At 34.0% G+C, this 22,216-nt stretch overlaps 1 protein-coding gene across 1 annotated transcript in view; it reads left to right on the top strand.

Moving 5' to 3' along the window:
• The first annotated feature begins 19,661 nt into the window (after nucleotides 1-19,661).
• The window catches only part of LOC114333324 (forkhead box protein P1), a 1,033,408-nt gene continuing 1,030,853 nt past the window's right edge, over nucleotides 19,662-22,216 (top strand). Inside the window, exon 1 of the mRNA XM_050641264.1 lies at nucleotides 19,662-19,999. Within this exon, the coding sequence (XP_050497221.1) occupies nucleotides 19,979-19,999 (21 nt within the window). The 5' untranslated portion in view covers nucleotides 19,662-19,978. The remainder of the gene's footprint in view (nucleotides 20,000-22,216) is intronic.

The raw sequence follows: 22,216 nt of genomic DNA, 5'->3' as shown, positions 1-22,216 counted from the left end.
AAATGTGTGTTATGTATGTATATACAAATATAAAAACTATTATATTAGAAGCTACAAGTTATATTTATACACATATATCACAATTTTTAATATTTTCATGCAGCTTAGGATTTTCCCAATCATGATAAATTTGTTTCATACAAGAAATACATAATATTCGAAACTACCAAATTGTTATCATAGTCAAAAAATCCGTAATCTCTGTAGTATTTTATCATATATTTTGCCAAACAATTAATCTTTTCAAACAAAAAGAAGTAAGTCTGTATGTATGGATTATCTGACAAGATCTTATACATAAACATGTTTCTTATTGTTACTTTCAAAGTGCGCTATACAAAAATACTCATATATCCGAAGAAAACGAATGAATTGCAAATGCACAGAGAGTGGAATTATGCCAAAATACTACATTGAGTAGCATTATACTCTTATTCTACTAGTGGCGGTGCACAATATAAGCCTTACTAAATATAAATTACACATAAATTGTAACTAATTTGATATATTTTTAATTAATTTCTGTTGTATTATGATCCATAAAAAAAATAGAAAAAATGTAATGCTGGCTTGGGTAAAACCACGCTCTTTTATTTTTACTGTTCACATGCTACTCGTATATGCTAACATTAGTAAATTAGCGGCATATTAATCTGATCACCAAGTTTGGTTAAAATTGTATGTATTGGATCTGAACTATGCCTTCAGACGAACAAACTGACGGACAAACAACGGAAGGTTTGTAATATCAAATTTTATTGTATTTTGTCATTTTAAACTATGTCTTCGTGGTATGAAATAAATACAATAAATGAGTTAGAAAAGTAAATTGGTAGAAGAAGTATCGGCCGATTGCGCCTTACAGGAGTCACAATCTTACATAGAGGTATCAATCCGCCAATGAACAAGCATAATTGCTAATAAAGAGGAAGAAGAAGAAGAAGAAGAAGAAGAAGAAGAAGAAGAAGAAGAAGAAGAAGAAGAAGAAGAAGAAGAAGAAGAAGAAGAAGAAGAAGAAGAGTTAGAATACACTCTAGACATTGTTATACTAAGTTCAAAAAATATAGAGAATAATAAGGGAAACAATAAGGTAACCTAAATTAACTGAGTCACCTCATTTTTGCCGAAGATCCTGATTAACCGACTGAGATCCTAATGATTGAGAAAAAACATAGTGATAGACGCCTGATTTACAAGCGCCTACAAACATTTTCTATGAAACAACGCTCCTCATTTGGTAACTTTAAAACCCAAATGGATATCGACAGAAGTATCTTCTTATTAAGGTGCGTCTTCTTTCGAAGGTTGGCGAAAATCGTGAGTATTTGTACCTAATTGTATTCCGTTTACAGCTGCTCTATAGAGCTAGTTAGTTAGACCAGCAATTGAACCACTCCCTGAGTGAGATTGCACAGCCATGACATTCGTCGCCTTCCAAAGCTACGCGTTTCTAAAATCTATCCCTGATGATATTCTGTAGAAGCTGATACAGTAGAACTCCGATTATCCGTGCTCCACGGGACCGGACGCGGAACGGATAATTGAAAACTACGGATAATCCGAACATGTATTTCTTATATACACAGTGAGCACGTAAAGGTTGGAATAAATTCATTTTCTCGATAACAGATGACTTTGGAAAAAATGCTGAAACAGGTCAATTTTTATTTCTAAATCACGACTTTTTGGCATATATATCAAACTAGTGACGTCATCGATCTAGGCGTGATGACGTTATCGATGATTTTTTTAAATGACAATAGGGGTCGTGTGATAGCTCATTTGAAAGGTAATTCCTATTCAATAATATAAACATTAACAAAATTATTTATAAAAGGTGTCCAAAAAATTTTTTTTTGAATTAATTTTTTTTAGTTAAATTTATTGATATAAAAGAAGAATGTACGTAATTTATTTAATTCAAAATACATTTTACTGCTCTCAGAAACCAGAAAAAAAGTTTATTTGAAAAATAATCATTGCTTTTCGCTTAAATTAAATGTCCAAACTGTCAAGAGCAGGTGGGTGGCTGCTTTAATATTGAATTTAAGCAAAAAACAATATCTATTTGTCAAATAAACATTTTTTCCTGTTTTTTGATAGCAGTAAAATGTATTTTGAATTAAATAAATTACACACATTCTTCTTTTTTTGTCAATAAATTGAATTAAAAAAAATTTTAACACCCTGTATAAATAATTATGTTAATGTTCATATTATGTACTGAATAAAGGATTGAATTACCTTTCAAATGAGCTACCACACGATCCCTATTCTCATTAAAAAAATCATCGATGACGTCATCACGCGCATGGGTGACGTCACTAGTATAATATTTATACCAAAAAGTCGTAAATTAAAAATAAAAATTGACCTGTGTTGGGATTTATTTCCAAAATTGCCCATTCATGAAAAAAATGAATTTATTCCAACCTTTACGAGCTCACTGTATAATACATACAGGGTGTTTGGTAAAGAATGGTCCATAGCTTAACCTAATATTTCTGAGTTTAAAATAGGTCGATTTAAGCTAACTTACCTTAGTACAAAAGTTGATAATAACCGAAATACAGGGTGTCAAAGTCAAACTTTTATTTTATTTATTTTTGAATATTTCCTGACAGTCATGGGACAACAACACAAAATTTGGTAAGTGGTGCTGGTATTGTGCAATCTACTAAATTATGTTAAACAAACTTTTCTGGCTACTACCAGAGGCGTACGACGGGGAAACGTGAATGGTTGACCCTTCCCAAATTCTAAGGCACTGGCGGAATTGCTATTTTAGTGCAATTTTTGTGATTCTCCAATACTTTCTATGTAAAAAACGTACTCTTCATTCGTAACGATAAAGTCATTAGTTTTCGAGATATTTGAAGCTAAAAACGAAGTAGCATAATACATTAATCAAAATAAGTGTGCCTTTTCATTTTTAACTTCAAATATCTCGAAAACTAATGACTTTATTGTTACGAATGAAGAGTATATTATTTGCATAGAAAGTAGTGGAGAATCTAAAAATTATGCTAAAATAGCAATTTCATCAGTGGCGTAGAATTTGGGAAGGGTCAACCATTCACTTTCCCCTGTCGTACGCCTCTGGTAGTAGCCAGAAACGATTATTTAACATAATTTAGTAGGGTGTACAGTACCTACATTTTCTGCCAAGTATCACACGGATATGTCAAATTATTTTAAAGTATTCTTTTTTTTTTAATAATTTATTCTTTATTTAAAACTTTAAGAACTATGTGTGCCCGGACTAAAAAAACTATTTGACATATCCTTACGGTACTTGGCAGAAAGTGTAGGTACTCTATACCCTACTAAATTATAAAAATCCACAAGGAAAAAGTTTTCCTGTAGTTGGCTGTATACCATATAATAAAAAAATAGTAAATCCTTTATAAAAGGTATATATTTAAAATCCCTAAAAAGAGCTACATCACAATCACATAACTAGTTTTCGACTGGTTTACCAGTCATCATCAGTGCTTACGTGAAGTTTACATGCTAACCATCAAGATATAGTTTAACAAAAATATGTAGGTCAAAGCCCTATATAAGTGGTCCGTTAAGGAAACATCAGTTAAAAATGCCAATAAGAGCATGGATGTTTAAACTATTTTAAAATAATGCCCCAGGTAACATCTGAGCTGTGGTGTGACTAGATTACATGGTGAAACTCTGGTAGCAAATGACATTTGCTACCAGACAAATGACAAATTTGCTACCAGACTTTCACCATGTAATCTAGTCACACCACAGCTCAGATGTTACCTGGGGCATTATTTTAAAATAGTTTAAACATCCATGCTCTAATTGGCATTTTTAACTGATGTTTCCTTAACGGGCCATTTATATAGGGCTTTGACCCACATATTTTTGTTAAACTATATCTTGGTGGTTAGCATGTAAACTTCACGTAAGCACTGATGATGACTGGTAAACCAGTCGAAAACTAGTTATGTGATTGTGATGTAGCCCTTTTTAGGGATTTTAAATATATACCTTTTATAAAGGATTTAATTTTTTTTTCTACTAAATTATGTTAAACGATCGTTTGTAGTTAATAACAGAGGCGTACGACAGGGGAAAGTGAATGGTTGTCCCTTCCCAAACTCTACGCCACTGATGTAACTGCTATTTTAGCATATTTTTTTAGATTCTCCAATACTTTCTATGCAAATAATGTACTCCCCATTCGTAATGATAAAGTCATTAGTTTTCGAGATATTTGAAGTTAAAAATGAAAAGGCACACTTATTTTGATTAATGTATTATGCTCCTTCGTTTTTAGCTTCAAATATCTCGAAAACTAGTGGCTTTTTCGTTACGAATCAAGAGTATGTTATTTACATAAAAACTATTGTAGAATCAAAAAATTGCACTAAAATAGAAATTCCGCCAGTGGCGTAGAATTTGGGAAGGGTCAATCGCTCACGTTCCCCCGTAGTACAGCTCTGGTAGTAGCCAGAAACGTTTGTTTAACATAATTTAGTAGGGTGTACAGTACTAGCACTACTTACCAAATTTCGTGTTTTTGTCTCATGCCTGTCAGGAAATATTCAAAAATAAATAAAATAACAGTTTAATTTTGACACCCTGTATTTCGGATATTATCAACTTTTGTACTAAGGTAAGTTAGCTTAAATCGATCTACATATTTTAACCTCGGGAATCTAAGGTTAAGCTATGGCCCATTCTTTACCGAACACCCTGTATATGTACACACATGCATATTATGTACCTACCATAAAAAGCTAACAGGAAAAATAAATCTTCAAGTTCAAACTAACATTTAAATCACATAAAAAATAATATCATAAAAAAGTATGTATTGCTAGGTAGATTGGTAGATGTGCTTTTAAAAAAGAAGTCAGTCACTTTGGGCTGTGTTAAAAGTCTTAGTGAGTAGTAAAAGTAATAATATAATATTGGTAGCTTCCTCATTCTCCTGATTATACTCTTTTGAATGATACCGTCCCATCATTTTCTTCGACTTGACTCTCATTTTCGGTTGAATCAGTTTGAAAAGTTCTTTTATTTTCAAGTGTTCGTGAAAATTTACTTTCTTAGTACCCATTGGCTTAGATATTGTTACGCTCTATGATTTTTTCTGCAGAAACCACTTGGTTGGGAGTGCTTCGCCAAATTGTTGAAAACTCGATCTTTTCAATAATTTCCGTGCAGATATATGTGTTTTTAAAAGAATCAGACTGAGATATAAAATTTTGTAGGTTCACTTTTTTTTTATTTATTGATATGCCGTATTGTTTGCTTGCCAACTTCATAGATTCGTGATAATGATGCGACACGTTCAGTATTTTCACTTCTAGTTAAAATCTGCAGCATTTGAACAATTGTTAAAATATTTCTTTGAGTTTACAATAGTTATTGCCATTTTGGAAACACTTGTTAAGAACAGTAGCGTCTTCAGTGTCAGCGGCAGATAACAAGCGAATTATTTTTAAGAGGTCTGTTGCAATTGATATTGCATTATGTATCTCTCTTACGGCATATGGAATTTCCCTAGAGTGATTTACGGTGTTGCTATTTCGATACAACCTCAAAAATATAATTTGAGGAATGGAAAATCATAACACGGATAATCCGCAGCCCGCATAATCCGCGCACGGATAATCGGGGTACCACTGTATTCTGTTCCTCTGATTACATGGCCAAGGTATTGTAGATTTGTGTTGTTATTTCATTATTTACGAGTAGTTCTGATTCTTTTGAAAGTCTTCACAAGACTTCTTGATTTGTGACTCTGTCTACGTAAGATATTCTCAGGATTCTAAATGTAAAGCCACATCTCGAAAAATTTTTCAATTTTTCTCATCATCGATTTAGTTAAAATGGCTGCCTCTATACCGTATCGGACAGAAGCACCAGTGACATAGAAGAACTAATAAACGAGCAATTGAAGGGCTTAATGTGAAACAATGACAAGCCTCAAAAAGGTAAAAGTGAGAAAAAGTTCAAAATAATATTAAAAAATCCAGTAACAACTTTCATTATTTTAGGTTAGATATTTCGATGCATCCTATGGGATTATAGTTGACAACAATATTAATCAAATTACATAATGAAACTCAAGAAAAAACAGCCTTTATTTAAAAAAATGTGGCTTGTTACATTATTCCATTAATATAATAAATACCCAAATTTTAGATATAATATGTAAATTCAGAATTTTCTATTATTGACTGCGTCCGGGGTGGTTTCAACCTTATAGGTGTTAAACAGTATTTATTTCTTTGTCTGCATCAACTTGTTGGAATTGTTGACGAGTGTGGTTGGTTTTGTCCTTTTTATTGACGGACCTTGTTCATTATCCTACAATCAAATGTAATAATATAACAAGCCACGTCACAAGCCACTACATTAATCTTGAATGGTAATAATGTGACAAGCCACATTTAGGAAAAAATTACATATGGATGTATTTTTATTACTTGAGTCACTTCTACATTGTACATAATCAGAGTCACGGTCACTGTCATCAATGTCAAGTCAACTTTACTATTTTTCTTTCTAGAATCGTCAGAACTCAATAAATCAATAATTATCCGAAACGCTTCCGCCCATGTTCGCCATTTTCATGTGGCTTGTCATTATGTAGAGTAGATACTAGAGACAAACTAGAATATGCAATCGTGTGACCATAGATTTATCAGGCCACCTATTAACGAAGGGCTGAGATAATTTGTTAGTGGCCTCTTATACTATTACTTTAACCAAGAATTTAATTTCACTAACTCTTCTTGAACTCATGTGTGGCTTGTCATTGTTTTACATTAGCCTCTTCAATTGATTTATTGGTTTTCAACGTCGAAATACATTATTCCAGACCAACATACCACATTATTTTCCCACAAAATACCATAACTAAAATCCCACAAAAAAGAAAACTTCTTTGTTAATTCAAAAATTCTTGAGGCCTCCTAATCAAAATAGATTATAACCGTCTCTCGGTATGCATTCAACTGGCTATTAAGATGGCAGTACCTTGTGGATAAAATTCAAAATGATAACAAAACAAAGAACATCATATTCTTCTCTTGACAGTGCACAATCAAATCCCCAACGTGCAGCAAACGTTCAAGATCAACCTACAAAATATGTCACTCGGTTTTGTGTGGTCGCTCGATACCATTTACACAGTTATACTTGTTCATAGACGGATAAAGCCACATTTGCCATCAATGCGTTTCACATAAAAAAAGAAATAAATGCATATTTAACACCAAAACCAAAATCTAAAAGGAAAGGTTTCATCAACACTAGATCCTCACTTCTGGACATTCTCAGCATAAGACAATATACCAACCATCCACCAGTGGTAGAAAATATACATGACATACTAGTATCTACACATAATACGAAAAACATGTCCTGAAGAGGCAAAACATAGTTGCCTGACTGGGGTAACCATACAATCAAACATACTCACAAGAAACACATATCAGAGAATAAAGATAATTTAGTAGCTTATTACAATAGACTTTATTTATTTATTGACTTTACTATAATAGTTATCTGAACTTTATTTACTGCGACCCTAAGTATCATGCTTGTGAAATATTTCTTCGTCCTGGACTGCAGTTGCCTGCTATTTTCCCTTGCATAATATTTTGTAGCAACCTATATTTGGAACCTCTCATTACATGTCCGAAATACTCAGGCTTTCTCTTCTTGATGCTTTTTATGATCTCACACCTGCTTCCTTACAGCTCTCAACGACACTGTCAAATAATGTTCGCAAATCTTTTTGAGTAGAAGCTAGGAGTACTGTGTCGCATATCGCAAATTATTGATGACTTCACCGTTCACAATTATTTCTTCTTGTTTTTCAGAAATTGCATTTCCGAAAACTCTTTCGGACTGAACGTAGAAAAGCAGGGCGACAAGAGGCATCACTGCCGTATTCCACTTTTAATATTAAGAGCTTTTGATTCCAAACCATCTAATCCGTCGTTTGATTTCGATACAAATTTGCAATTATGCGAACGTCTCTAGCTTCCAAGCCGATGTCTCTTAGAACTTCGATCAATATAGAGTGCTTTCAGTGCTTCGATCAAAATAGAGTACGATCAAATGACCTTTGTAAGTCAATAAAACAATAGTACATGACATGTTTACAGATATATCGCGACATCTTTGAGCAAGTATGTTCATCCCAAGCAATGCCTCTCTCGTTCCAAACCCCCTTGCGAAAAAAAAACTGTGTCCCTCGGATATTTCTCTTATTTATTACCTTTAGAAAAATGTTCGATAAATGGGTTAACAAACTGATTGTTCAGCACAGTTTTTACTGTTGTCTTCTTAGGTAGAGCTATGAGCAATAAATTGGGCCGACCATTAGGTAGGTGTCTGCTGATATAATTGGTACTTATTAAAAACCAACCTTATAGCCTCTAAAACATTGCTGTATCATTTTTATAAGCTTGTATAATATTTCACTTGGAATTTTATCAATAAACGGATATGAAAATTCACAAAACAATATGTTACAAGCTATATATAAATAAGATGTATAAACTGTGCAAATCATACTACATGCTCCTAATAATATTCTTAATATACAGGATGTCCTGAAACTCTCCCGACAAACGAAGACAGGAGATTCGTCAAATAATTTTAAGGCAACTTAACCCAATTAATCTAGTCCGAAAATGCTTCCGAAGGGAGCGAGATTGAGCTCTTTGAAGATGGAGCCTTTCCATTAGTTTTTTAATACCTTCAGAACGCTTCTATTTAGGAAAATGAAAACTAGTACGCTTATTGATTTATCCTCCACAGATGAATCGATTCCATCAATAGCGAATTTCTGTTACCGGTCATAGGCGTTCGTTTTGGGTAGGTCAACGGCTATTTTAACGCATAACATATTTGTCTTTAACTTTTAAACGTTTGTGACACTAAATTATTAAATTGTGAGGTATTCTAGTACTAAAAGATCTTGATTTATGTTGGTAGGATACACCGTTTCTAGAAAAATTGAAGACCATTGTATTGGAAGAGGTGGTTCAGTTGCTTTGCCAGCAAAGTCGCCAGATTTGAATCCTTGCGATTATTGTGTTTGGGGATACATATAAGCATTTGTTTATCCCGTTCCGATACAAAATCCTGCCCAACACTGGCTGAAGATACAATATGCTTGCAACGAATTTAGAAATAACTTTGGAATGGAATTTTTGCAGGAAATCGTTCTCTAAGTGCAAATTTATGCATAGAGACTAATGTTCATCACATCGAGCATTTTTTTAACTATCTACTTTTGATACTTGCCCTTTTTTGTTAGTTTTGTTCCATCGTAATAAATACTTTATTATCTTTAGATAACATTTTGTTTTAATTTGATTTTTTGCTTATTTTCCAAAATAATTGTGTGCTGACTTTCGACTGTTCATGTCTTGATAGTCCAAGCCAACTTCGACACTAAAAATAAGTAGGTAGGCACATTTAACTTTCATGACGAAGAAACGAAAAATTTTCAAATCGATTTTACTAGAAAACGGTGTGTCATACCGACTTGTACCTTTTAGTACTAGAATACCTTAAAATTTAATAATCTAGTGTCACAAATGCTTAAAAGTTAAAGACAAAAAAGTTATGCGTTAAAATAACTATTGACCTACCCAAAACCAAAACGGGCGCCTATGACCAATGTGCACCAGTTTTCGTTTTTCTAAATAGAAGCGTTCTAGAGGTATTTAAAACACTAATGACAAGGCGCCATCGCGCCTTTTCGGACTAGGTGAATTGGGTTAAGTCTTAAAATTATCTGAGGAAACTCCGGTCTTCGTTTGTAAGGAGAGTTTCTGGAGAGTGTATAATGAAAAGAAACATCGCGATTGTCCGAGTTCTATAATAACGACGGTTTCAAACACATGCCTGCCCATGTTGCACAATAAAAACATTTTAGTTTTATTTAAGGTTTATAAAGGTTTTATTGTGGTAAATAAGAGAATAATGGTTTTAAAGTTACCTTGTAGATATACTGCCAGAACTTTAAAACTGTTAAGCATTTGTCACTAGTTTTAAGGTATCTAATAAGAGTATCACATAAGACTAATTAATCTTAATAGATAATTTGTCTTATTGTAGTTTTAAAATGGTTTATTCTCAGTTCACTTTAAAACTAATCAGTTTTATGAAAAACTTCCAGACTGTTTGGTTTTATTTGATTCTAGTTTGTTACCTTTTAGTTTTATTACAGTTTTAAAGATTCTCCTAATATGACTAATAAAACCTATTATTAAAACTACTTGATCTCAAGACTATTATGTCAGTAAAACATAAGCGTTAAAACTATTTTTTTAGTTTTCTTTAAAGTTGCTTTCGTGAAAGCAATTAGTAGGCTATATTAAAACCAAACGCTCTTAACTGAATCAATTTGGTTCCCGTAGAGACTAAACTATGCTTCTTGTTAGAAACAATAAAACTAAACTCATCCCCTCTTCTTTCGTATCCAAAATGGTCGGCTATTTGTTTTAGAGCGAAACAGTGATGTAATGTGTTGTAAAAAGTGGAAGTACAGTTAGTATGGAAGAAATAAGTCGCAATTACTTAAAATATAAACGAACTGGTCATTTTAGAAGAAAAATACAACACACACAGCACTACGACGCCTCGATTTTAGGTTCGATTCACATTAAAACCGAGTGGCATTATTGACAGCAACATTAAAACTAAACGGTTTTAATTCCAAGGCAAAAGTCAGAAATTTTAGGGGGCGTGAGTTATTTAGACCTATTTTTGTTAAAATTATCAATAAAGTTGGGTGCGCAAGTGTTTTTCTACCTTGAAAGTCAGAAATAACCAAGTACTTTTTATTATTTTATGGTTTCAAATACGTATCTACCTATCATAACACATGTAAAATTTTGTTGGCCTATATGGAATATATGGGTTTAAAGAATCAATTAATATGGTAAATTGTCTTTAAAAGTCTCCATTTAAAAAACCTTTTAAGTTTGCTATAAAACTGTCTGCACTTAAAGTATCTTTTAACATGGTTTTAAAAGCACCTTCACAGCAGCTTTAAAACCAGTTGTTTAAGAAAACCAAGTTTTAAGAAGGTTTTTATTTTTGGTTTTATTGACCTCTTTCAGAGTGGGCCCTTTTATGCTGAAAGCGATTTTATTGCAACCTTAAAGTTTACTTAAAAACCAAATGGTTTTAATTTTAGTTTTATTTTACAGTTTTAAAGCATCCTTAAAAGACTTAATAAACCCGTTCGGTGCTACTTGGGTGTATAACAACTTATTGTTTTTGTACCCTATATGAAGTGATATTTCAAACAAATCGGATTTATTTTATGTATATTCTAAATATACTAAGTAACTATCCGGAAAGAATCCTATATGAGTATCAAGCTGGCTTTCGAAAGGACAGATCTACTAAAGATAAAATCTTCTCCATAAAGGAGATACAGACAACTTGTTATGAAGGTAAAGTTTTTCTGTACCTCTATCATCAACAGGTTAGTCAAGTCACAAAGAATCAGATGGTTGGGATTCGTAGAAAGAATGGCAGTGAACAGAGTGCCTAAACTAGTTATGAACCTAAAACTTCTTCTTCTTGCAGTACCGTCTCCTATCGGAGGTTGGCTACCATCACAGCAATCTTTACTTTGTTGGCTGCAGCTCTGAACAACTGTATTGAACTGCACCCATACCACTCCCTTAAATTTCGCAACCAGGAAATCCTCCGACGTCCCACATTTCTCTTTCCCGAGATTTTTCCTTGGATTATGAGTCTTAACAGAGAGTACTTTTCTCCTCTCATTATGTGGCCTAGATACTCCAGTTTTTTCGTTTGTATGGTTTTTATAACTTCGCATTCCTTCCCCATCTTCAGCAAAACATCTTGATTTGTTACTGTTTCTGTCCATGGTATTTTCCACATTCTCCTGTAACACCACATCTCGAATGCCTCAATGTTTTTGATGTTTATCTTTTTTAGTGTCCAAGCTTCCATGTCGTACAGCAGAACGGAGAAAACATAGCATCTTAACATTCTCGTTCTTAAGTTTATATTTATGTCCCGGCTGCATAGAAACTTTTTCATTTTGACAAACGATTGTCTCGCTATCTCAATTCGCCTCTTGATTTATCTTGTCTGGTCATTAGTATCAGTGAAGCAAACCCTTAAATATTTGTAGGACGTAACTCTTTCAACTGGCTGATTATTTATGGTTAAATTCACATTGGTGTATAGGTTCTTTGTTACAATCATGAATTTAGTTTTTTGATGTTCAGTTTTAGACCATACTTATTGGTATGAGTGTTTATGTTTTCCATCAAATACTGTAAATTTGCTAGGTTATCTGTTACTATTAGCTGTCATCAGCGTATCGTATATTGTTAATTAACTCTCCGTTAATGTTCATACCAATGTTTTGCTCTAGGAGCGCTTACTGACATATTGTTTCGCTATATATATTGAATAGTAGTGGAGAAAGCACACAACCCTGACGCACACCTCGACGAATCTCAATTTCTTCGGTTAACTCATTATCAACCTTGATTTTTGCTGTTTGTCCCCAGTACAACCTGGATATGATGTTAATGTCGCGACTGTCAATGCTTTTGCTTCTTAGGATTTCATACAGCTTTTGGTGTCTGACTTTATCGAAGGCCTTCTCAAAATCTATGAAACCTACGTAGAGATCTTGGTTTACATCCAAACATCTTTGCATTAACACACTCAGACCAAACAAAGCTTCCCGTGTTTCCAGTCCACTTCTGAATCCAAACTGTGTGGCGCTTATGTCCTCTTCTAATTTATTAAATATTCTTTTGTGAATTATTTTTAAAAATACTTTTAGTGTGTGGCTCATCAATACTATTGTTCTGTGGTCTGAACACTCTCTGGCGTTATTCGTCTTCGGAATTGTGACAAAAGTAGAGGAGAGCCATTTCTTTGGTATGATGCCTGTTCTATAAATTGTGTTAAAGAGGTTCACCATTATTTCAAGTGTGTCGTCGTCTATAAGTTTCAACAATTCTACAGGAATTTCATCTGGTCCTGCAGCTTTACCCCCTTGTGTGTTTCTTATAGCATATTCTATCTCGCTTTTTAGGATTTCAGGCCGTTGTGTCGTCTGTAGGTTCTGCCACTGCTGTTTCTGGTCTTTCGTCTGCAAAAAGTTCTTCAATGTATTCTGTCCATCTTGCCAGTTTTTAATTTAAATCTGTAATTATTTTACCATTTTTGTCCTTTACGATGGATGCTTGTTTCACTTTTTTACCTGTTATTTCCTTGATCTTTTTATGCATGTTAAAGCTATCGTACTTTCTTTCATATTCTTCTATTTCTTTGCAGTTTTCCAGAACCCACGTCCCTTTGGCTTCTCTAATTTTTCTCTTAATATCACGGTTCACTTCTTTGTAATTTGTCTTGTTGGTTTTATTTCTTCGCCTTTCCTCCATGAGGTACAAAATTTCGTTTGTCATCCATTCTTTTTCTTAATTTTGCTTGGAGCTAAGGAGCCTTCACCAGCTGTCATAAGGGCCTTTTCTATCTCCATCCATTTGTCCTCTACATTGCCTGTGTTCCTATTTTTTGCAGCGAGGTTTCTAAGATTGTTGTTTACCTGTTATCTTGTCCTTTCCAGTATAGTTGCATCTTTCAGTTGCTTAACGTCTATCTTTTGTTTAGCTGCATTTTTCTGTAGTTTCTTCAATCTTATATTTACTACAGCCACCACCGGATTGTGATCCGATTCTATATCAGTGCCTGGATAGGTTTTTGTAGACGTGATGGAGTTTTTAAACCGGCTTCTGATTAGTATACAGGGTGTTTCATTAATAATTGTCCATATAGTAACTGGAGAAACCTTAGCACAAAATACGACGATTTAACCTAAAACACTTAAATAAAATGTGGTTCCTTACTGAGTTACAGGGTGTTTTATCTAAACATTTAAAAAATATTTTTGCTCAGCATTTCAAAACTATTCGACGTATCCTTTTCATACTTGGTGGAAAGTGCGACTACTAGACACCCTACTAAATTATGATAAACAAACGTTTCTATCTACTACCAGAGGCGTACGACAGAGGATGGTGAATGGTTGACCCTCCTCAAATTCTACACCACTGGAGAAATTACTATTTTAGTGCCATTTTTAGATTCTCCAATACTTTCTACGTAAATAGTATACTCTTCATTGGTAACGAAAAAGTCATTAGTTTTCGAGATATTTGAAGTTAAATATGAAACGGCACAGTTATTGTGATTAATTTATGATATGATTCATACGATTAAAATTTAAAAATTATTTGTAGCCAGTACTGTAAAACTATTTGGCGTATCCTTATCATACTTGGCAGAAAGTGTAGGCACTGTAGAATCTACTAAATTAAGATAAATAAACGTTTCTAGCTACTACCAGAGGCGTACGACAGTGGATAGTGGCTGGTTGACCCTTCCCAAGTTTTACGCCACTGACGAAATTGCTATTTTAGTGTAATTTTTTGATTTTGCAATACTTTTTATGTAAATATTATACTCTTCATTCGTAACGATAAAATGAATAGTTTTCGAGATATTTGAAATTAAAAATGAAGCGACACAATACATTAATCAAAATAACCGTGTCGTTTGATTTTTAACTTCAAAGATATCGAAAACTAATGACTTTATCGTTACGAATGAAGAGTATATTATTTTCACAGAAAGTATTGGAGAATCCAAAATTTGAACTAAAATAGCAATTTCGCCAGTGGCGTAGAATTTGGAAGGGGTCAACCTTTAACTTTCCCCCGTCGTACGCCTCTGGTAATAGCCAGAAACTTTTGGTTAACATAATTTAGTAGTTTGTACAGTACCTATACTTCATGCCAAGTATGAAAAGGATATGTCGAATAGTTTTAAAATGCTAAGCAAAAATAGTTTTTAAATTTTTGAGATAAAACACCCTGTAACTCAGTAAAGAACCATATTTTATTTAAGTGTTTTAGGTTAAATCTTCGTATTTTGTGCTAAGGTTTCTCCAGTTACTATATGGACAATTATTAATGAAACACCCTGTATAATCGATTTGATTCCTGAAGATGTTGTCTGCATTATCCCTTGGTGATGTTCACTTGTACAATCTACGGTTTGGCAATCTAAACAGTGTGTTCATTACTACAAATTCTTTTTCTTGGCAAAATTGTACGAGACGTTCACCTCGGTCGTTTCGTTGTCCAAGTCCGAATTCACCAGTGCATCCATTAGTTTTCACCTTACCAACTTTAGCGTTGAAATCGCCCATGATTACGGTGACCTCTTCTTTTTTGGTCGATTCCAAAATGTATTCTAGTTGCTTGTAGAATTCTTCTATTTCCTCATCCTCTTTCTCTGCTCTCGGTGCATAGACTTGAATAATGTTAATTTTTCCTTTGTTCGACTTTAGTTGGATTGCTATGATTCGTTCTGAATATGGGGTAAAACTTAGTAACGATTTGTTGACTTCCCTTTCGACTATTATTCCGACGCCATAACGATGGTTTGTATCATCAGTTCCCGAATAGTAGAACATGCCGTTTCTAGTTGGACATTTGCCGGATCCTTTCCACTGTACGTCGCTGATACCAAGTATTTTCACATGTAGTCTTTCCATTTCTGTTGTTACGTTTATTAATTTCCCGGCTGCATACAAGCTTCTTGCATTCCAAGTAGCTATTCTCATAACTTTATTTTTAGTTTCACGACTTCGTTCGCCACTGTTCCACCCGGAGATCCGATTGGGGAACATTTTACTCCGGAATATTTCGTTTTGAACATTGCCATTGATGGTTTTTTACAAGGGAATCCATTTGGATATTTAACGCAGTGGTATCCCGTTGCCTTCTGCATCCTGATGCCGTTGACCACTGTTTTGGTTCCTCCACCATAAAACTAATCGGCCCCAAAAGAAGAGGTAGACCCAAAACGAGGTGGATTAGTAAAGTGAAGGAAGACCTTAAATACGTGAAAGTGAGGGACTGGAAAAGAAAAGCACAATATACATAGAAGTGAATGGTGAAATATTGTTCATCGGGTCCTTCAGAGTAGTTCAAATTAAGAAATTTGTATATACTTAATCTTGAGTTTTGTTCTTCTTCTTGTCTTTTTTCCTTATGCCTATTACGGCGTCCGATTATGTTCTGTTGTTTCTTTCGCCCATTTTTTCACTCTTTTCTGTTTTTGGCTAGGCGTTTCATTTCTTCTTTCGTTTTCCCTCATGCATTTCCTATGTCCTCTATTTGATCCTTTCAATCCTTTCGGGGACGCCCTATTCTCCTTTTTGTCGTGTTTCCCATTTCCAGAATTTTCCTGGGCATCATTTCATGTTTCATGCTTGTCACATGTCCATACCATTCTAGTTGTTTATTTTGGATGTAATATAATATTTGCTCTATTGTCGTTCTTCTTCTTATTTCTTCCTTTCTTATTCTATCCCATTTTTATTTTCCTGCGATCTTTCTTAAGTGTTTCATATCCATGGCTTCTATCTTTGACTCATGTTTCTTCTGTATTGTCCAATTTTCACTTGCATAGGTTATTACTGGTCTTGTAATTGTATTATGAATCTTCCTTTTCACTTTCATTTGTACATCTTTATCTCCTAGTATGGGTTTATTTATTTATATGACATGTACTCAATTAACTACTTTTTCAATAAAAAAACCAAGCAGAAAATGGACATGGATGAGCCCCGATAAAAAGAAAAAAAATCAAATAGATTATATCTTAACGAAAAATAGAAACCTAGTAAAAGACGTATCGGCATTAAATCAGTTTGACCTAGGAAGCGACCATAGACTAATAAGAACAAAACTAGTAATAAACAAAAAACTAGAAAGAAAAATAATACATGAAAAAAGATACAAATGGACATCTGAAGAAATAAAAAATAGTGAATTTAATAAAAAGATAATGCGTGCATTAAATCAAGTTAACATGTAGCAGATAAACTCCAATGATATTGATGATTTGAATAACCTTATAACCGAAACAGTGAACAAAATCATTCTGCAACTGAAAAAACCAAAGACAACACACAATGAATTAGATAAAGAAATATTACAACAAATAGAAAAAAGGAAGATCTTAAATAAATCTAACAAAAAGGAACCTCAGAATATAGAGAACTTAATAGGCAGATTAGAAAAGGAATCAGAAAACAAAAAAGAAAAGAAGAAGAAAAATGAATAACAACAACTATTGAAAAAAATAAGAGTATGAAATGCCTCAGACCGACACTAGGACAACGTCAGATAATATCATTAATGGGAAAAGACGAAAATGAAATCACAACTAAAGAAAGCATACTGAAACGAATAGAAGAATTTTACACGGAACTCTACAGAACACATCAACAAGACGATGAAATGAGACCAGCACGGAAATTAATAAAAAATGTTGGATCGGAAATAATGCCAAAAGTAACAATTTCAGAGGTAACTACAGCATTGGGAAACATGAAGAGAAATAAAGCTGCAGGAGAAGATAGTATTACTACAGATATGATATTAGAAGGAGGTAAGTAACTCATTGCAATTGTAACTAAGCTTATAGACAGTTGTTTACACCAGGGCAAACTCCCTAAGAGCTGGAACAAATCTAAAGTAATCTTATTACACAAGAAAAGTGATAATCGAAAGTTGGAAAACTACAGGCCCATCAGTCTATTGTCACACCTATTTAAAATACTTACCAAAGTCATAACTACCCGACTAACAAGAAAATTAGATGAATACCAACCATATGAACAGGCAGGTTTTAGAAAAGGCTATTCAACTTCCGATCACCTGTTAACTACAAAAATATTAATAGAAAAATGTAACGAATACAAGTTCCCAGTTTTTATAGCATTTGTAGACTACGAAAAAGCTTTCGACACTATAGAACACACGGCCGTAATAAACGCAATGCAAAATTTTAGAGTAGACAGCAGATATATTAACTTAATAAAAGAAACTATGAACCAAGCTACAGCTACATACTACCTAAATGAAAATGAATACACGAACCCTGTACCATTAAACAGGGGAGTCAAACAGGGAGACAATCTATCACCCAAACTGGTCACCTTAGTTTTGGAGGACGTTTTTAAAAATCTAAATTGGAAATATAAGGGAATAAACATCAATGGCCGCTACCTCAGTAATCTACGATTTGCGGATAACATAATCCTGATAGCTACTGACCTACAAGAACTGCAAACCGTGCTTTCAGAACTACACACAGAATCTTCTAAAATAGGACTGAAAATGAATTTAAACAAAACAAAAGTCATGCACTGCGAAGAAACGATGACAATAATAAAAAACAAAGTTATAGAAAAAGTTGAAGAATATATATACTTAGGAAAAAAATAATACTAAATAGGGAAATTCAAACAGAAGAAATAAAAAGAAGAAGAAAGTTAGCATGGGCAGCATTCGGCAAACTGAACTATAATATACTCAGAAATCAGCAAATTCAACTACATCTTAGATCTAAAGTTTTTGATGCATGCATTATTCCGATATTAACATATGGGGCACAAACATGGACAATCACAAAAAAGAATATGAACATACTCAGAGTCACTCAACACGCGATGGAAAGAGCAATGCTTGGCGTATCACTTAAGGACAGAAAAACAAACACATGGATAAGACAGAAAACCAAAGTCACCGATGTGGTACAAAAATCATTAAAATTGAAATGGGAATACGCTGGACATGTAGCTAGGAGCGATCTTAACAAATGGCACAGAACAATTCTAACCTGGAGACCATACGAACACAAAAGACCCAGAGGCAGAGCTCCTATGAGATGGACAGATGATCTGAAACGAACTGCCGGGAAAAATTGGTTACAAGTAGCGTACAACAAAAAACAATGGAAAGGAAGACTTGAAGTGGCTTATGTTCAGGTGTGGACGTGAATGGCTAGACGAAGAAGAAGAGGGAGAAGATGGGCTTATTTAAGGCATAAAATATTCGTGTCGATTTGTTTCCTCTGTTTGCTATTTCAGCGTCTATTTTCCCGTCGTCAGTTACTATACTCCCTAGGTATTCATAGGTTGATACTTTTTCTAATATTACCTGATTGCACTTTATCTCTTTGTTATTTAGGCACGGCCGCTTGTGCGTATAAATAAATAAAATAATAAATATTTCACTTGAAATTTCATCAGTAAAGGGAGATGAAAATTCACACAAGAGTATGTTGCACGGCATACATATTAAATAAGGTGTATAAACTGGGCAAATCACACTACATGTTACTCATAATATTCGTCATATAATAATGAAAAGGAAAATCGCGAGTTATATAATGATAACGGTGTTGAAACACATGCCTATATATTAAAACTTATTGTTTTTGTTCTTATATGAAGTGATGTTTCAAACAAATCTGACAGATATGTTTTATGTATATTCGAGACCAGCTGTTGTCCAATACATAGAATTTTTGTTTTTGTAGTCTCTCCTGTTGGTTATAATCCGCCCCTGTGAATCTCTACTGAAGGCAGGTGTAGTTAGTTTGCTTTTGCATTTCTCTAAACTCTAAATATAAAACTGTGTAAACAACATCTCTCATACGGGTTAGGCGAGCAGACAAGTAAACAGTAAACAACACAGCACACACATACAAACACACACACACTCACACACACACACACATTACAGTGTAGTGTATGCCGCTCCACCGTATGCCTACACTCAGTAGGTTTCTGGCTATATTTCGTATCGCGTCGATTTCGATTCTCATTGCGTACGTTCAACCGTTCTCATTGTCGTTGTCGATGCCGGCGCTTTAAATTTCCCGCCTAAATTGATTACGTAACGTGGCTCTGGTGTTCTTGACTGACTAAACGAGGTTTCAATTTTAAACGTTGGTGCGGCGATTTAAATAGTGATTTTTTTGTTTTCGCAGATATTTGGAATATTTATGCCTGAGAACTTTTGGATTTATCGGAGGTGATTTGTTTATTTGATTCATGTGCAGCAAAGTTGTTAAGGTAATGTTTGTTTACGCAGTTTAACATTTTTTTTAAATACCTACCTGTTCCTACCGCTTCTTACAATTTTTTTACATGAAATTTGCCAAAAGATATAATAGAAGCTAACCTTCGATTGTAGATATTAATTTATACATTTGAGTTTCAATTTGTTTATTGTTAACGAAATTGTTTGAAAACTTAAAAACAATGTTTACATATTCATATTGAACACCAAAGCCTGTCACTTAAATAAAAAAATTAAAATAGTGAGATTATTGACACTCTCCAAACACTGTAATATATAATTTCTTCATCCAATCGGCATTGTACTTTTTTGCTTGAATTATATTTATATTGCTATTCCTAAATGTTTTATAAAAACTAGCAAATTTGGTTGAAAATATCCATATAAGACTCGGACATGGAGTTGGAAATAGTTGGAAACCAAAGAAAAGGTTATAAAATAAAGTCGTAACACTTTATATTCTTACATATTATAATATACAATTCTTCTTCTTCTTAAAGCCCCCTCTCCTCAATGGAGGTTGGCTACTACATTTCCAGACTCTTGTCTGTCTTCAGCTGCTCTTATTAGGTGTTCAAGATTTAGCTCTGCCATTATCGGATGTTTCTTAGCCACGATAGTCTTTTCTTTCCTAGTCCGCTCTTTCCCTCGACCTTTCCTGTCACTATTAGTTGATTTTGTCAACTTTCACTATGTTGTAAAGTTCTCGTTCCTTGCCTACTGCATGTAAAACATACTCGTTATGCGATGTCCACGAAATGTTGATGGTTCTCCGGTAGATCCACACTTCGAAGACCTCCAATTTATTTACGGTTGTTTTAAGGGTCCTCGTCTCAAATGTATAGAAAAGAGTCGACCAGGGGTGGGATCACGACGAGTAGAATTCTATTTTGCTGACGTCACGTTGCCTATAAACCGTTGATTCCAATTCCCATTCCCCTCCCATTGTAAAATTCGTTTTGTGACGTCAGCAAAATAGAATTCTACTGATCGTGTTCCCACCACAGATGTAGGTAGCATTTTGATAAACGTAGTCGAACTTCGATTTCTATTCGAGAATCACATAGCAGTCTTAATTTTTTCGAAATATTTTCTGGCCTGTTCTATTATCGATCTTATTTCTAGATCAGGCTCTAGGCTTGTATCGATATATTCCGGTGGGGATGTTGACGAAATTTATTGAAATAAATGTAACAAAACGAACGGTAAATATTTTATTTATTTTGGTAACAAAAAGGTATTGCGCTTGGGTCTCGGAAAAGGGCCGAACGATTGGTGTGTGAATCATTCACATGCTGTGTCGTGACTAAAGAGGAAAACTGACAGAGCGTGTTGCGACATTATGAGTGAAATAAAAAAATGTAACAGAAAAAGATAAAAACTGAAGACGGAATTCAACCCAACGTGAAAAAGATTAAACGTAAGAAGAGATAGAGAAATTTCTGTCAAAATTTGGTATTTATGACCCTTAAAATAACACCAAATGCTAAAATTTATTAGCCTGTAGATAGTGTGGATGTCTCGTCAGCCGAGGGTATGATCAGTGGCGTGGTAATTTTATGGTCAAACTACGTTTTGTTCTAATTTTTATCATTGTGAGAATTAAAAAAACCAACTAATATTTTTATCTCCACCACTGAGAGCGGTCAACTTTTTGGTTGCCTGTATTCTTCCGGACATATTCGGGACATTTTATCACAAAGTGTAAATATTACTAATTTTACCGTCTTGTAGGGTATCTGCGTTCTCTTTCTTTTCCACTATTATATATATTATATCTCTCTTTGCCGACGTTTAAATTAGGACCCACTTGAATCTCGCTTCAACACGCGCCTCGACCTCGTCGTGAGAATTCTCCATAACAAGAAAACCACAACGATAATCTGTTTATTTCTTCCCTCTGACCAGATGACAATAAATCATTTAGGTCTGGCGTATACTTTTGCAGTTTTAAGAAAACGCCCTTGAATGCATTAGTGAGTTGTTGACACAATTGTCTGATATAGTACTTAATTTATGGGGGTGGAGTCTGTTACACCGCACAAACGAAAAACAGATGGTGAAGGATACATTCCGTTTTTATTTACATGTGAATTTTGAATGACTAACGTCGTTTCGATTTTGAGAAAAATAATTAAAAATTAAGAAAAAATAAAATTAGCAGAAATAGTAATAATTATAGCGTAATGCTATAGATACAACATCCCAGG

Source organism: Diabrotica virgifera, chromosome 10 (genome assembly GCF_917563875.1).
Source record: "Diabrotica virgifera virgifera chromosome 10, PGI_DIABVI_V3a".
NCBI lineage: Eukaryota > Metazoa > Arthropoda > Insecta > Coleoptera > Chrysomelidae > Diabrotica > Diabrotica virgifera.
Note: the sequence above shows the minus strand (reverse complement) of the source record. Positions and strands in the feature narration are given on the sequence as shown.